The sequence below is a fragment of the Megalops cyprinoides genome, chromosome 7, assembly GCF_013368585.1.
Source record: "Megalops cyprinoides isolate fMegCyp1 chromosome 7, fMegCyp1.pri, whole genome shotgun sequence".
Taxonomy (NCBI): domain Eukaryota; kingdom Metazoa; phylum Chordata; class Actinopteri; order Elopiformes; family Megalopidae; genus Megalops; species Megalops cyprinoides.
Window position 1 is genome coordinate 29,776,918 of NC_050589.1, and position 17,371 is coordinate 29,794,288.

The 17,371-nt window shown below is 47.1% G+C and overlaps 1 protein-coding gene across 1 annotated transcript in view; it reads right to left on the minus strand.

Moving 5' to 3' along the window:
* Window positions 1-17,371, minus strand: part of hspg2 (heparan sulfate proteoglycan 2) — a 116,503-nt gene that overhangs the window by 53,890 nt on the left and 45,242 nt on the right. Inside the window, exons 4-25 of the mRNA XM_036532836.1 lie at window positions 13,495-13,604; window positions 12,612-12,670; window positions 11,935-12,095; window positions 11,578-11,610; window positions 9,950-10,075; window positions 9,408-9,599; window positions 9,149-9,268; window positions 8,320-8,451; window positions 8,000-8,144; window positions 7,304-7,455; window positions 6,937-7,083; window positions 6,535-6,698; window positions 5,962-6,141; window positions 4,148-4,344; window positions 3,687-3,834; window positions 2,940-3,067; window positions 2,666-2,752; window positions 2,388-2,446; window positions 2,060-2,121; window positions 1,449-1,589; window positions 633-806; window positions 43-222 (exon numbers count right to left, since the gene is read on the minus strand). Of these exons, the coding sequence (XP_036388729.1) occupies window positions 43-222; window positions 633-806; window positions 1,449-1,589; window positions 2,060-2,121; window positions 2,388-2,446; window positions 2,666-2,752; window positions 2,940-3,067; window positions 3,687-3,834; window positions 4,148-4,344; window positions 5,962-6,141; window positions 6,535-6,698; window positions 6,937-7,083; window positions 7,304-7,455; window positions 8,000-8,144; window positions 8,320-8,451; window positions 9,149-9,268; window positions 9,408-9,599; window positions 9,950-10,075; window positions 11,578-11,610; window positions 11,935-12,095; window positions 12,612-12,670; window positions 13,495-13,604 (2,897 nt within the window). The remainder of the gene's footprint in view (window positions 1-42; window positions 223-632; window positions 807-1,448; window positions 1,590-2,059; window positions 2,122-2,387; window positions 2,447-2,665; window positions 2,753-2,939; window positions 3,068-3,686; window positions 3,835-4,147; window positions 4,345-5,961; window positions 6,142-6,534; window positions 6,699-6,936; window positions 7,084-7,303; window positions 7,456-7,999; window positions 8,145-8,319; window positions 8,452-9,148; window positions 9,269-9,407; window positions 9,600-9,949; window positions 10,076-11,577; window positions 11,611-11,934; window positions 12,096-12,611; window positions 12,671-13,494; window positions 13,605-17,371) is intronic.

The following is a 17,371-nucleotide window of genomic DNA, read 5'->3' on the forward strand; positions in this document are numbered from 1 at the left end:
GAGAATCAGCCAATCCCGTGGTCCAAGGCCAGACACACGTACCTCCCTGAAGGGCACGGTGATGGTTGCCGGGACGCGGGGGAGGGGCTTGGTCTTGGAGAAGTGCTCCAGGAAGATGCCGTTGCCTTGGAGCACCACGTCTGGCTGGCCGTCGATCACCAGCGAGCGCGCGCGGGGCTCATAGCGCACTGTGTAGCGCAGCTCTCCGCCATAGGCTGTCACCTAGGAACAGCAGGGGGGAACCATGGAAACTGCTTCAAATGAGCAAATCAGCCTATTACCCGTAACAGAAAATGAATGCATGCAAAATTAAATATCTAAAATTAAACAATGGAAGACTAATTCATATTATACTAATTAATACATTTGACAAATTTGTTCATTTCCACTTAACCCTTGTTAACATATCTCCATATCAATACATAAACATAGTTATCTGATTCATTAGCTACTGACAGCATTTAAGAGTGCCTAAATCAGAAATAAGTCTACATACAAAATGCAATCACCCACCAAAAAAATCTCCCTACTGGGTCATCTCCAGGGAAAAGTACATTCACTTTCAATGAATACATATCAGAGGCTAAACGTTTATGATGAAATCTGGGCCTGGGTGAATCTGGCTCACTTACCTTGTCTCCACGGAAGTTCTCAGGCAGGACCCAGTAGTAGATGTCGCTGGGGATTTCGTTGAAGGAGCGGAAGGCCACCTCAGAGGTGCCCCGCTGGATGATGCCCTGAGTGATGGTGCGGGTGTTGGCCCCGTTGGCCAGGGAGAAGAGCTGCCCATTGACGCCACCACGTATCTTTGAGATGCAAGGAAAGGGGTGAGAAACAAAACCATCAGAAGATTCTCCTCTGGGTTCGTCTCACATCAAAAACAATGTGTGGTAGCAGGCAAGGCTTAGACATAACATTACATTATCTATTGGCTGAAGCTACTTACAGGCTGCAGGCCCTGGCAAACCTACAGAACATTATTTTATGGGTGGCACACCTTACCTCTGTAGTATAATTTACAGATTACCCAGCAGCTGCACACACAGTACAGCTGGACTCAGGTAAAGTACTTTATCCGTGCCTGTATGAGTCATACTTGGAATCCGAACATACGGGTCTGTCCAGCAGTGTGCATCTCTTACCACAACTCTATTGTGCATGCCAATCCCATAAGTCTCGGTGCTGACAGACTATACAAGTTCACAGCAGAACGGCGGTTTGAAGTACAACCCTAATGGTATTCATCAGGTCTCTGGCAGAGAAGAAGTGCAAGTAAAGGGGTGGAGTTTAAGATACTGTACTTGTCGAAAGCTGCAGGTTTAAATCCCAAGTGGAAGTAAATGCGATTTTATCCTTGAGTGAAATGCCCACCCTAATCCCCACAGCTGTACCAATATGTTACCCACTGTGCATTGTGCCAATGAGATAAGGTGTAGGTGAGTGCGCACCTGGTCACGACTCCAGGTGGAGCTGGCACACTGCTTGGTCACGCCCATGCAGAAGCACTGCAGGCAGCCGTCGGGGTTGGCCTCTGTCATGTGGAAGGAGCCGATCTTGCACTCGTCACACAGCGCCCCCACCACGTTGGGCTGCAACGCAGAGACAACTGTGACTGTCACGCAGAGCTTCTTGTGGAGCTAGCCTGACCCTTTCAGCACACACATGAGCCAGGGAACATGCACATTTTCAGCAGTTAAAAGGCCATGCAGAGCGAGATTTGTATTGACTGAAGACACCCAGACTTTGATTAGCTCTGATCCAGAGGAGGTTCACCTGTCCACTTGACCAAGGTGATTGGACAAATATCTGGCCTATTCTTGTGTCTGTGAAATATTCACCATACAGCTCCTGCAAATGCTATCTCAGTTAGGCTTATCAAGGACTGGAGGCTTGATTAATCAAAGAATCAAAGGGTACCTGGATTGAATCTGAGCCTCTGACAAGCGCCTGTCTGTAATAGGGGTTCAGAAGTGGAGGAATAATACAAAGGGTGTCGTCAAGATAACAAGAAGTGCAGGGACTGTGAGGTTGATCTCATTTCACAAACTGCAGATCTTACCTTGCAGGTACACGGCCTGCTGCTGGAACTCACAGTTCCCCTGTTGTCACACTTGGAGTTTTCTGAGTGCGGGACGAGATTGAAACATCAGGAGGAATCATTCTGCTCCCAAGAGCTTTCAATTCACTTGGCACAGATCAGCTAACTTTATGTACCAAGACACAGACACATTGAAGATGCAAGCAGCCATTTCATTTCAAAAGTTAAAATAGAACTTATCTGGGTGCATTTTCAAGGTGAGTGAATGAATGGGAGTGTATTAGGAAGCCATAACTGTCTGTATTCAGACAGTTCATGATGGCAAGAAAAAAAAAAAAAAAACACTTACGACTTGGAACACACTTCCCATTTGGCTGAAGGGGGTTACCCTGGTAACCAGGAGCACATCTGAGAAACATAAAAGGCAGCGAAAATGTAGCAGGCCAAAGCTTTCAAACGTAAGTACTGCCATAGACTCAAAGGTAGAATAAAGCCCAGGAGTCACATGACTTTTTCCAACCTGAAAATTCACATCATACAATGGATCTTATGGATCATACATGGTGCTTCAACTGTACATGCTTACAAATTCAGGATATCAAAATAAAAGCTCTGTCACTTCCTCACTTTTCACAGCGCCTTCCCGTGTAGCCAGGCTTGCAGGCATCACATGTCGCCTGGGAGTCATGGTCCAGGAAGCAGGTGTCTGAGAATCTTTAAACAAAAAGAGGAGCACTTCAAATTTGCATAATTCTCAGACACTTTAGTTGATGGGAAGCAAACAGGCCTTGAGTGGTACAGTAAACCAAAGTAAGTTTAGTTTTACAGTAAGTGTCTGTAACCAACCCCTCCTGGTTTATTTCCCGAGGGGCTTACGCTGAGTGTGAACGTTGCTGCTTACCGGCGAGACGTCTCTGTGTAGGGGCAGGGGCAGGGCTTGCAGTCGTCAGGTCGGCCTCGTCGCGGGTCCCCGAAATAGCCCGGCCGACACTTGTCGCACTGTGGCCCCTCGGTGTTGTGCTGGCAACTCTGGAGGACAGAAATACCCTCCTCAGTCTCCTCAGTCACCATGCTAAATATCCTCCTCTCACATCAACTACAATCACCACACGGACGCTCTGTGTACTGCAGTACCTTGAGACAACCCCTGAAATGGGCATGCATGCCACAGAGTGCAAAAAGATACCACAAGTACGATTGCTTCACCACAAGCGTTCCTAGTTCTTCTACATGTTCACTGTAGCCCAAGTTGGAGACCGCATAACTACACATCTCCACACTGTAATATTGTTCCTTGTGTTAGGGCGTCAGTGTAGCATAGTGGTAGGAAGCAGGGCTCGTAACCGTTGCTGGTTCAATTCCCCACTGCTGGGGCAACTGCTGCTGTACCCTAGGCCAAGGTACCTAACCCACAATTCCTTCAGTAAATATCTAGATGTATAAATCGGTGACACGTAAAAACTGTGTCAGTAACACTACAATGACAATAATATAATATAATATAATGTGTTATGTACACAATGTACACAATCACACATCCAAGAGGTAATATATGCCACCACTGCACGACAAGTAGTGCCCACTAATCAGAGAGGCCCTAATATGCGAATGTTCTCCAGTTAGACGCAGTATCTGCGAGGGGGCTCACCAGGCAGTGTCCGCTGATGGGGTCGCAGGCACTGGCGTGCCCGTTGCAATTGCAGCCAGCGCAGGTCCCCAGGAAGGAGCCGCCAGACACTCGCTCAAACCCGGACACACAGGTCTCACAGGACAGGCCCGAGTAGCCGGGGGGACACCTGGGGAGGGACGACCACCAACCACATCAACTTCAAGGCTTTCTGTCTTCGTGCACCCATTTTGCAATCACCTTTTTTCCAAATAAGGCTTGCAAAAAAATGACGACTACCTTATACGTCAGTACTTCTGAACGCAAGCTTAGGAGTTACTGAATACCTGCACCTAACATTCATGTAATTTATGTAGTTTATGTAACCTGTTATTGCTACTGTGGCCTGATTTCTCCTCTTTTAAGACAAAAAGCTGACAGGGATGGTGCCTCTCATGGCCACCCTAAAGGCTGGGAGGGGGGCTCAGAACCCTGTCACTCACCTGCACTCCTCCACATTCTGGGCGGGGCCCTGGATGCTGTACTCCACAGTGGTGGTATCCATAACGATGTCGCTGAGGGCCACGCTGACCATGCGGTTGTCGTAGATGGTGCGGATGTTGATGCTCTCCAGGTTGACCAGGGTCATCATCAGGTCCTCTCTGGTCACTGGCCGACCTGACGTGTGCTGCCAGTTTTCCTGTCAGAAGGAAAATGGCGCGACTGTCAAACCCTCATCCTCAACCCAAGCTCTCTTCACTGTTTATATGCACTGCATTTATATGTTTATATATTTATAATGATGAATTGCTAAAATGGTTTTTGATGTCATCTGCTGTGAATGACTGGGCACTTTTTGCTAGTCTGTGTTGTTCCTTTCCAGAGCAGTCTTTTGACTGCTTCGTATAAGTAACTGATATTACATGACAGCATCCATGATAACCTTTCATTGTGTTCATGAAGGCTATTTCCACTTCACTGATACATGTATGTAGAGACTCTTTATGATTCAGTGAAATAAATGTCCTCAAACTCAGCAATCAGAAGGATCAGACATTTAACAGTTATGATGGAGCTGGGAGGGGTGGCCTTTTTCCTGTGGCACAGGAAGCTACATCCTAAATCTACATCTTAAACCATGTGTGTGTGAAAACACTCACACACTCATGACTGAGATGGGCTAACTAAAAACAAATTAATAAAAACATGACCATTACATTTTAATCTCTAGTCATTAGCAACTAAAAGTGGAAATTGATTTAAAGATTCATTTAGGAAGAAGCGTTACATTATGCTAATTTGTACATTGTTTCTTTTGTATTTTAAACACAAACACATGCATACAAATTGCACTTGATAAAGCAACAGCTTGTATTATGGGAAAAAAGCAACAAAAAAACAGTCCCCACTGACAGTGTTATAGCTGTAGGCCAAATAATATTTATTTTACTAATGCTTTTCCAACAAGGGAATAAAATGATTTGAGTCATTTAATTTAGCTGAGCCTGGAATGAGTCACATACATAAATGTCCCACGGTGACAGGAGAAAGCTCTGGCAATTGGACGGGGTCCAGGGTGTAATTTCAGATTTCAGCGCAAATCAGACCCCGGGATAAAGCGTCTTAAGTGAGTCACGCGGCGCCACTCTCCTTCAATTTCGCGATCAATCATCACTGGGAGTATTTCAGCTTGAAAGGCATTTCTAATTTTAGGGTAAATCTTGTACGCGCTAAAATGTTCCCCTGTTCTGTACGACTCCCAAGTCAATGCAGTTTCCAAAGAACGTAATTTCATAGAAATGTATTGTAGCCGTCATTTCTCCTGAGCAGGCTGGCATTTTTAACAGACAGGTCACGTGATTCAGGTGAAGTGACATACTCAGCAATGTTCCAGCAGAGATTCAAGCCCACCAGGACCCTGGTTAAAAACCTCAGGCCCTGAGCATACCCTGAGACTGCCACCCATACAGTTCTGTTTAAAACCTCCCAAAAATAGACTCTTTAAGTAATTCCTGGAAGCCGCCATCCACAACTCTGGTCTTCTGTACCTTGTAAAGTGCCTGGACCTACTTGTTCAAAACCAGCAGGCAGTTACATGGCTGAGTGAATCCAGCTATCGACCTTGAAACTCTGGCATTAAAAAAGGGCTTTATAACACCTGGTCAAACTCAACAATTAGTTATCTGGCTGAGTGAATCCAGCTATCATCCCTAAAAATCTGGTGCTCCAGAAAAGCTGCTAGGAACCCAGAAAAGCTGCTACTGTGCTACGCTGGTGTGCACCCCAGACTGCGAGAGGAGCTCTCTAAGACACGCACCTCGGTGAACTTGATCTCCTTCTGGTTGACGACCCTGGGAGGCGTGGGGCTGCCGCGGCGATAAATGAGCCTTTGTCCGTTCCCGACCAGCATCACATCCGGCTTCTCCACCGGCTCCGTGTCTCCCCGGGCCAGCGTGTAGCGCACTTTGTACTTGAGTGACCCTCCGTAGGAGTCGATCTGCACACACACACACAGACCTGCTTTACCAGCCACCAATAGGATGCCTACAGAGATACTCCCTCTAATATGCTGTCCATTTACACAGTTATAACACTTTAAACTTGCTTTGTATACTTTTCTTCTGTATATCTTCTCACTGGTTATCATAACACCATGTGACGATTTGACACATTATCAGATGCGGTCTCTGTATATTCTGTTGTTCATTTGGCCATATCAAATGCACATTTGTACCTTTTGTTGTAAGTTGTAAACTGTGGAATACAACAAAGCAAATACAGTACATAGTTTGAGTGGTTAGAAGACTAGATTAACTGTCTACGACATGATGAGTGGAGTGAAGCCATTGTCATCAGCGGAGCCACTCCTGCCCACAGCCACCATTCAGACCTTGTTTCCCAGGAACTGTTGCGGCAGCGTCCAGTGAGAGTCGATGTTGAGGAAGCGACGGGAGAGGTCCACCAGCTGGAACTCCTCCATTTCGGGGTTGATCAGGAGCTGTGTGGAGGAGAGAGGCGGGGTGCCAGGCCGGGACGGGAAGGATACGTTCACTCCTGTGGAGAAGAGGGATCGGGAGTGGAGAGAAAATGTAAAAACGGTCAAAGTTGGGCTTACAAGCTGTCTCGAAATCTCTCGCTAGCTGCATTCCAAAACTGGAGGAAAGTAAACTGAAATTCTGCAGGGATGAAAAAGGCCAGAGCCTTAGCTCTGTGTTTCTAGATTTGAGCAGGTAATAAACACAGGGAATCTTGGTATTTGGACAAAACTCGTAGGTGTCAGGTGCAACGGTACCTTTGAAGTCATCCTCCTCGGTGAAGCGCAGACGGATCTGGTTGCGGTAGCGGCCGGTGCTCTGGCAATTCTTGGTGATGCCAAAACAGAAACAAGGCATGCAGCGGGAGCTGCCCCCCACATCGAAGTGTCCGTCAGGGCAGTTGCCTGGGACAATGAACAGAAAACAGATTAAACTGGCTAGACCTAAACCAGCTAGCTAAACATGCAGGGATGAGCTGTGATGTCAGTTGCACAAGTAGAAGTAATAAACATTTTTCATTGTTTTTAAGTTAAGTTCAGTTTACAAATGAAACACTCTTCTGCTGAAACACTGAAAACACATGGATCCCCTTGGTGTCAGAGTGGGATATTTCCTGCTGAGTACCTGGCTTCGGTTTGAGAGTCAGCACCCCATCGGGGATGGCGAACACCATGCCCTTGGCGTTGATAGCCTCGCAGGTGTACGCCCCCTGGTCACCCTCTTTAACGTCTCGGATGGTGAGGATGCCACGCCCATTCTCAGTCTTCATGGAGATCCTGCACCGTTATACAGTACATTCAAAGATGATGAGAAGGAAAGAAAAATCTGGCCTTCAAACAGTAGCATTTTAGTATGCTGTTCCCTAATTTTCTGGTCTGCTGCATCACAGAACATTTTTTTTACCATGTCTGAAACCAACCACAAAATTAATTTGGGTAAGATATATTGGTACATTTGTACTCACACATGTAATTAACACTGGAATTATGGGCAAACCCAATAAATGAAATAAATGAAAACACAGCACAAAGCAGTACAAAATAGGCTCATTAACACCTGAAATAAGTATCATGAGTGTCATTATTGATTTTATTTTCCAAGTCAGACTTTCTCACTCAGACATCTGTTCTTCTGTGTGCCATAAGATGTAGGCAGCAGCATAACATAGTGCTGTTTCAGTGGGAAGACAAGATTAGATAAAGCCACATTCACAATCTGTTCCTACTCAAACTAAACCTATATACATATTTAACTGTTCCATTTGACATTCTCTTGAGTCAAGTCCCAAAGACTAAAGGGGGTGGGTGTGTGCACACTCACCTGCTGCTGGCTGGGATATGACCCCAGTTGAGCCTCCAGGTGATGATGGGGGTTGGCACACCAATGGCCATGCAGGTGAAAGTCACGGTCTCCCCTCGTGCAGCCATAATGGACTCTTCTGGAGGGCTGGTCACGGTTGGGGGTGCTGAGGAGAAATGAGCCAAGCAATGAGGTGAGCTACTCAGCCGCCCTACTCAGCGCAGGTCGAGGATCGGCGTGTGCGTGTGTGTGTGTGTGTGTGTGTGTGTGCGTGCGCGCATGCATGAGGGTATTGCAGTGACAGGGGCACAGTGGGGTGACAGAAGGAGCAGGGGACTCACCGCAGCCGTACTCGTCAGAGCGGTCGGCGCAGTCTGACTCCTCGTCACACTGGTAGCTGGCCGGGATGCAGGTGCGGTCACTCACACACGTAAACTGCTCCGGGGCGCAGGTGTCCCCTGGACCCTTGGTGGCTGGAGAGGCACAAGTGAGAATGTCTCAAAGAATATAAATCCAATGGAGGAAGCAGCAGATGATACTGCACTGGTAAACATCTTAATTAAATAGGTTTACAAAGGCTGGATGGGACATTCTTTTTCTGTAATAAGTATAAGTACCAAAACATGCTGCTCTACCGTGTCTGAGGCCAACTACTGACTTTGTGTTAAGTGACGTAAGAACTATTGACGTAAGTGTGAAGTGACAAAATGAGACAAAAAAAAAACAATTTCAATTCAAAACTTGTTTTCTCATACTTTGGCAAACAGCGTTTCACACTCCTTAACAGACAGAGATTCACTGAAAAGCTTTTTGTCAACACCACATCAAAACGTTATTAGCGAGCCATCCCTGGCATCCAGAGATAGAATCAACAATGCTAAGATATCAGAATATAACAGCTCAGCCGGGAATTCAGCCCGCACAGAGCTCGACCGCAAAACCCCTGGACCTGCAGCCCGTGCTTTTGGCCCAACAGAATGTAAACTCTGAACTGAGCGGCTGGCCACAAGAAGCCATCTGGACACTGTACACGTGAAAATGTAATCAAAGCGTACACTAGCAAGATCTAGCACACTCCCGCTAGCGGGGAAGGGCATAGAGCGGAGAGGGAGATCTGTATTTGGGAATGGGAGAGGGGGAAGGGATGGGGGGAGGGAGGGAGACACTCACGGCAGTAGCTCTCGTCAGAGTTGTCCCCGCAGTCGTTGTCCCCGTCACAGCGCCACAGCTTCAGGGCACAGCGTCCGTTCTGACACTTGAACTCGTTGGGCTCGCAGGGAGACGGGGTTCCTGTGGAGGTCATTCAACGGGGTGTTATTAGCACATGCACTGGGTGTTTCTGCACGCGTATTTGCACTCCGCGTGTCTCCCGCCTGGCCGTGCGCATGCGCCCACAGGAATGCGCAGATGTACGAAGCGTTGCCCTCACCGCACTTGATCTCGTCGCTGCCGTCGGTGCAGTCCCTCTCCCCGTCGCACAGGTAATCGCGGGGGATGCACTCTCCGTTCTGACAGGTGGCCTGGTCTGCTTTGCAGGGCCCGCCCACCGGGATGCGGGGCGGCTTGCGATCGGTGACCACCTTGGGGGGGCTGGTAGGGATTTCTGGCAGACTGATCATTTCTGAAATACAGAAAAAAATATTGATATGGCTTTCAATAGTGGCTTGTAGAAAGGTAGTTGTCAACTGTGTCTCTGAAATTCAGTGAATCCGACTTTACAGGATGACAAACCTGAAGTTTTACATACATACCCTGTATGCATACATACCCTGAGCACAAGCCTGGTGCTCAGGGTATGTATGCTAACAGGCTATGAATGCTAGCATGATCATCCACAGTATTCAGTCCCCTTTCAATTTTTCTTCCCAGTGAGTAGACCACAGCATTATGGTTAGGGGCTCTTTAAGCCCCTTTAAGGCCTAGGCTTGGCACCTCGGGAATGATGGGTGGAGGGGTCACCCCGTCACTCACCGCAGTCCAGCTCATCACTCATGTCCACGCAGTCGGGTCTCTTGTCACAGTAGTATTCTTGAGGGATGCAGCCTCCATCCTGACAGGTAAACTCGCTCGGCAGGCAGGGCCGGGCACTGGGCACCACTGAGGGTGAGACAGGGGTCAGGGTTCAGAGGGCAGACATGGGTGTGCGTATTATGGCACTGTGCCTCCGATCAAACCCATTACACAATGCATGGAAGTTTTGTATACAATACATGCAAAACACTAGAATGGTGCCAAGCCTACAGTAATGCTTCTCCAGGAAACCAGAAAGGCTGAACAATGCCAGTCATCTTCCAGAGGTGTCCTTGACAACTGTTCACCCAGAACCCATCAAACTCATTGTCATTGTTGCAATGGCAGCCATTAAAATGAAGGGAGTCCACACTGGTCCTGGGCCTCGCTCCTAAGCTTGTTCACGTTGAAATGACAAGTTGCTTAAAGTGCAACTCTCAATTTCTGTCTGAAGGGGTCACTGCTAAGTAGCAAAGGACAGTACAAACCATAAAAAGCTTGTCCCTCCCCATTGTCAAGGAAATGCGCAGCAGTTCAGACATGACCGGTGGCTGACTAATACCAAAGCTTCACTGGGTAAATCACTATTTCCTTTCCACACCCTTCTTAACAAAAAAAATTACATAGGAGCTATGAATATGAGCCTTCCAGTCTGTTTAAAGAGAGGGCAAATGCAAGAGAAACATTATAGACTTAACAGAATGACCAGCAACATAACAGACTTTGGATACATAAGAAACAATGTTAACGCTAAGAAACTATTCTAAGTCTCAGCTGTCTGCAGCTATTAAATTGTGCAGCTATTAAACCTTTGCATATAAATTCTTTATTTGCCTACGCTTGAAACATTTTGTGATGATACACGACTAGAGACTGTCAAAATTCATTAATAAATCATTAAGTCATCGTCAGAGTCAAAATGTTTCCCAGTTATTTGATTTCATTTCATGTGAGTATGTCTTCAGTAAGACTTTCCCATCATAGCTCAGATCAAATGATACGAATCGGCAGCATCTTAGACAAACCCGCGCCATGCAAAGCAGTTATTTCAAACTGTTTTTAGTTCAAATCACAATCAAATGGTACACTAGATTTTAGGTTTTAGGACATTTTTGGCACTGTGAATGGTGCAGTGGACAAAAACCATGCAACACATGACCTGCATGCAACAGTTCCTAAATGGACATAAAATGAGACGGACCAGGCTTTGCTTTGTGATGCCAATGACAAAAAACGTTCATTAATACAAGGGGCAAGGCTTGGCACAAGACTCTTTTCCTTTCCCACCTTCACAGCAGCACTGAATGCAACTTCATCAAAAAAGCCTTTTTATCCTTTAAGAAGCTGATGAAACAAACAAGGTTCAGGCCAGTCAAATGGCTTCCATCAGACAGTGAGATAATGTAGTTAAACACATGCACACACACACACCCAAAAGGACGCACGTGTCCACCCACCCACTCACTCACACACGCACACACACACACAGGTCCACAGATTTGGTCAGTGAGCACTCTGGGTTCAGACACGCCTCTGTCAGAGAGTTAGGGAGGATCTGGGCGTGTCCATGCAGCAGACACCGTACAAACCTGGGAAAGAGATGGGCTCCACGGGAGGAGGTTCTAAAAAACGGGGAGAGTCGTTAACGGGATGCTACCCACAATCCACCTGGGCCGCCTCTCACCAGATATCTTATCTCCTGGATCTCCCTTAACCAAAACCCGCCTTCAAGATGGGCCTCACAATGCATGCACCAACACATTTCATTACCAATGTTGTTATCTTTGGCAAGACCCAAAAAAAGGCTGCACTGACACCCTGAAAACTTTCCTTCTAGCCATTAGCGCAGCGAGTTGTCCGTTTTGATTTAGCAGATTGACTTTGCCTTCCTTAGCCTGTGCTCCAGGAATGCTGACACTTAACGCATTTTCTCTGCAGACTCTCACCTTCTCCGAGGCGACGGAACTCAAACCCCTGCACGGAGGTGACGTAGGAGGCGATGGAGCCCTCCTTCACCACCGAGTAGAGGACGCTACGGATCTGTTCATCGTTCGCGTTGTAGTCGGACATCACGTCCAGCTCCACAAACACGTCCCTTCCGATCTTTCTGCAGGGCAGAGGGAGAGAATCAGCGGGGTTACAGATGAGGGAAGGAAACCCGAGGATAAGATGTTAGATAAAGGGGATATACTGTAAAGTAAGTATTTATTTTACTTCATTATAGCTTCAATTTACGCATTAATTGGGTGTGAGGTGACTGAACTCAGGCCAGTTAATACCCGGCATTCTTGACGTTCAGATCATTCCTTTCCAAAGCACTCATTTCACAATATACTGTACTATGACCTGCTTAACTTTTCATTGTGTGTTTAGTTTCTTTAAATATATGGCTTAAGAGTGTATCTACTGACCTCGGAACAGTTCAAAATTGGTATTTTTGACAATAATCAACAGAGCAAACCGAGTGATATATTAGGGCTAATGCTTCATCTTACCAGTTCTACAGCCCATCTGTGCAGTTGAGTCCCTGGATTTATGCTACATGAAGCGTCTGACCAGCCAGCACACTACTGCCTTGTAGCCCACTGGCCAGAGTAAAGGTAATGTGCTAAAGGTCTTTTACCTGATGATGACCACACTGACTGTCTGGATCCCAGAGATCCTGTTGTATTCGGATTCCAGCTGTGGGCCACAGACAAGCACACATACCATTACGGCTTCGGTGAAAAGGGGATTCCAGACTTTCTCAATACAAATATTTAAATAAATCTATAAAATACATCTACATAATCTACATAAATGTGTATCAACATAAATCTGTAAATACAAATATCAGTTTTTTTTTCCATTTTGTAAGATAATAAGGTAAAAGACAATCTTTAAGCCTGTAATCACATATGTTCTTTTATGAGCATGTCCTAACTAATTGTGTCTTCAATGAATGCAGTCCTTAGAAGCTCCTTTAAACCAGCAGTGGGATTTTGATTGTAATAAGAGGTGTTGTGACAGCTAAACCATGTAATGTGTTCAGTTAAACCATTACGGCCTGCTGTAGGGGAAAAAACAGACATGAGGCCTTTGAGGTAAATCAGATTAGTCACAGGGTCTCCTCCTCCTGCTCTGGGTTAATGTACAGATAACTATCATCTACTGTACAGTGCTAACACGCTTAAAGCATGTCTTCATTCATATTCAGGGTGCAGTTAACATTCAGACGGCCTGGAACTTGTACTCCCTGGCCGAGGGAGGCTGTGAATGAGTTCAATTTGTCATTCATATCAGTTCTGTGACTTCTAGAGGCTCTGGGGAAAGAATGATACAAGCATCTTGCAGGGAGTAGAAGGAATGTGCATTTAAACTGGCATTTTTCTTTGTGACGGATAACCTTTGTGGGACGGGTGGTTCTGAAATGATGACAAACGCACGGTGAAGGTGTCAAAGGGGGTGTCACAGAGATGACTGATCAAAGTCCTCTGCTTGCGCCCCCGCCCCCGGGATTTACGTACCGTGTCCACGACGGCATCGGAGATTTCCTTGAAGGCATCGGACGAGATGTCCTCCAACTCGGGCCCGTAAACAAAGGAGTCAGTGAAGTTGACCAGAGCACGGTAGTACACTGGGAACAGAGGGGAGACCATCAGGCACTGCTGCAATCACACAAACGCGCTTAGTGTGGCAAAAAACTGCAGCATATATTCTTTGACTCAAGAAGAGCATAAGAATCCTACTCAGAGCAGCCAGGTGTCTTCTGGAACCAAGGACCTTATTTGTCCTTCTCAAATGTATATTTTAGTTTTCTGTCATGTTTTACAGACCATAAATCTACAAACACTCTCATATCCTTTATTTTAGGGAAACTCACACAGAGCCCAGACATGTGTGCTGTACTGTAGGTAAATTTTACTAATTTCAGGTGGAGGCAGGTGGACAGGGCTTGGCTAGAGCAAAGCGACAGCTTTGACACTGCTTTTCGCAATGTGTCATATTCAGAACAGACAACACAACATTGGATTTATGTATCTGTTCTAAATTTAGGGCCCTTTTTCTTCTGTAATCAGAGTCTGCTGTTCGAACACATGACCCTTCAGGTTTGCCAAACTACAGCTTATTACTTCACTGGGTTACGTCAGGCACAAGCCCTGAACTGAGGCTTTCCAAATGATCTGCCAATCAGAGGGAATACACAGAATTCACAGGAATGACCGTAGGCTGAGTCCAGTAAAATACAATACTCAAATAAAGAGAGTTTGAACAGACAATCTGTATTACACTGCCTGAATGAGGCAATTTAGCAAGAATCAGAGGCTAAACAGTAGTAGCTTTTTGGCCCATTTTACAGTGGAGCATTCTGATATAGAGAATGTTGGCCCCGTTTCCCGGGTTGGCCTCAGACAGGCTGGAATGCTCACATATGAGCAGACCCAAAACAGACACGTGCACATGCAGTCTCGCGTGTGTGCACATACACACACACACACACACACACACACACACACACACACACACACACACACACTCCCACACACACACACACACACACACACACACACACTCCCACACACACAAGCACGCACGCACGCATGCACACACAAACATATACACACACAAAAGGACGGACACACACACGCACACACATGCACAGACGAGAGATATACACACACACAAGGACACAGACACACACACACATATGCACAGTGGCCTCCTCTGTTCACATCTCAGCAGGGGATGGACAGGGCTGGGAGGCGGCCCCTCAAGATTTTTTTTTTTTTTTTTTTTTTAGCTGTGAATGAAAAGACAGAGTGACATCATCGAGTTCCAACCCGAACAGGAGCCTCCACACAGATTCACTGAGCGCTCCAAGGAACAAGGGCCCAAATGATTCTGGAGACGGCCCGCGACATTCCCTTCACACCTACGAAATCAAACATGCTGGATCAGAGGGCATCTGCACAGGGAGGGGCACAGCGGATCCTGTCTTAAATAGGTCAGCCTCCCCCCACAGCAGCACTAGGGCAAGGGCTACCCTGGTGGGCACTCTCTTTGCATGTGAGTGTGCAGGAACTGAGTGCACTGCAAGCTTCCCTATCACCGTCTGCTTCGTCAGGGCTTTTAAATGAAACTATTAAACTACTGGCAACTACTGGAAAACTATGATGGAAAGGGAAAAAAAAATACAGCCTACTTTACATCATCTGACACAAAAGTAAATTCAACCTGCAAGGGATTTAACTTGTGGTGACTTAATTTCTGAAAACTCTGAATCTGAACATTTATTTTACATCACAGTTTTATGTATTCCATTCCACAGAAGTGCCAGCTTATGCCACGTCCCACTCAAACACGCGGCCTTTAAATAGCTCAAGCCCCACGGGGTGCCCCATTCTCACTCTCCTGCCAACACTTAGACAGGGAGGGTTCACCAGCTCCTGATTTCAGTTTGTCGGCCCGGGGCAGAGAGGAAGTCAATATTTGTGCTGTTTCTTACAGTCGGCTGCTACTTGCCGTGGCACTTCTGAGGAGTCATGTTTGAGGTGGGCGTGTCACAAGGCCTTAGAAATTGCTACATCTTAGTCATCCGCACAGACAGTCAGAACACACACAGACACATACACACACACACACACACACACACACACACACACACACACACACACACACACACACACACACACACACACACACACGTATAGACTCTCCCTTGCTCCCCACACAGACAAAGACACACACACACTTCCCTAGGTCTTGAACTTTCTCACACATACACAGAGAGCAAATAACTGCCAGACAGGTCTCATCTAGATATAGGCAGCTTTCATACTGCATGCATGCCTTATCTTTTTTTCAATCCTCTATAATTTAAGGCTGAACCGCGCTTCCCTCCCATACACAGACCACCTCGATTGCGTAACATGCCAATGAATCGAATTGTGCGACTTGCAGTGTTCTGGATGCAGCTGCCTTTCCAAACAGAAATGACTCTAATTACACCCCACGCTGGTGCAAGGAGGCCTAGTTCCTCCCAGACGCCTTCCACTGATTGCAAGGAAAGGCCTCATTTGTCCCTGACTAAACTGAAAATTTCCTCACAGAAACATCCAGTCCCGCTTTTTTTATTATTGTTATTCATTTTACAAGTGACAGAAATCGTGGTCCTGGCAAACGACGGCGTACCCCGGGCGTTTTTCGAGTGGGGACAAAATGAATTTGTAAAGGGAGCACCCTGAACATCAAAGTCCAGATCAATCTGCTGCATTTAACCCAGGGTTAATCTAATCACTTTCCTTTGTGGCGCGCACTGACGGACAGAGGCCTGTCTCCCAGCCCTCACCAGCCGGTTCACGCGGCTTGCTGTGAGCGAACACCCTGCCCGACTGTAGCCTGTCTCCCTCTCCATCTCCTTTCTAATGAGGGCTCCACGCACTCCTGGGCACTAAATCTCTGGGACAACAGTCACTTTTTCCATTAGGGAAAGCCCCCATCACCACTGTGGGACTATGAGGGGAGGCGTGGGGGGTGGGCTGAAAAAAGGAGCCAGGAAAAAATGGCATTCCAAACTCTTAATTCACAAACTTGCTCGCTATTAAAGCCGCGCGGCAGAACTGAGGCGGCTTTGTCAGGGGGCTCCCGGGGCCCGCGGAGCTCCGCGCAGGAGACAAAGGCGCGATTGAGCCGTGCGCCCGCTCTGGCCTTTAAAGCCCCGCCGCTTTCAGTGCGACCTTCAAACCCACGGCACCGAGCGCAGCCGCCAAACGGGGGGACCCGGGATGCTCTGCCAAGCCCAGCAGGGCCCACTGAATCTGAGCTCTCTTTCTGCTGCTGAGTGGGCACAGCATCCCATGGGGGGGGGGGGGCGGGTGGGGGTCAGTGGGTTTGGGGGGCTGGGGATGGGGGGAGGGTCATTCACTCACGGTTTTGGCCTCTGCTGATGGGACCCCTACCATTCCCCAGTCGGGGCCTGAAGATGGCCAAACTGTTGAGAGAATTCTCTCTTTCACTACAGCACTCATGGGAGTGTCCTTGCAGTCCCACGATCAATACCTTCTTGTTTCCCTTTTCAGTTTTCCCAAGCTCTCGCGCTGCAAATGTCAAAAAGCCACTAACCTTCGCTGTGTTTCTGCTGCTGCCATGAAATTACAGCGGCGGTGAGTGTATTGCACAGCCAGCTTAGAATGCAGCCTTACAAACCGCAGGAAACACGCCACCCACAGCGGCGGCCCAAATCCACGGCTATCCTGCCTGCGTTTGAGCTCCGCGAGGAGACGCGCTTTGCAAAGCGCTGTATGCCCTTTTAAATGCTTAACAACAATCTGTTCAAAAGAACACACAGGGAAGTCTGCCAAAATTAAAAGCCAAAGACTTTAATTTGTTTGAACTGAAAATAAA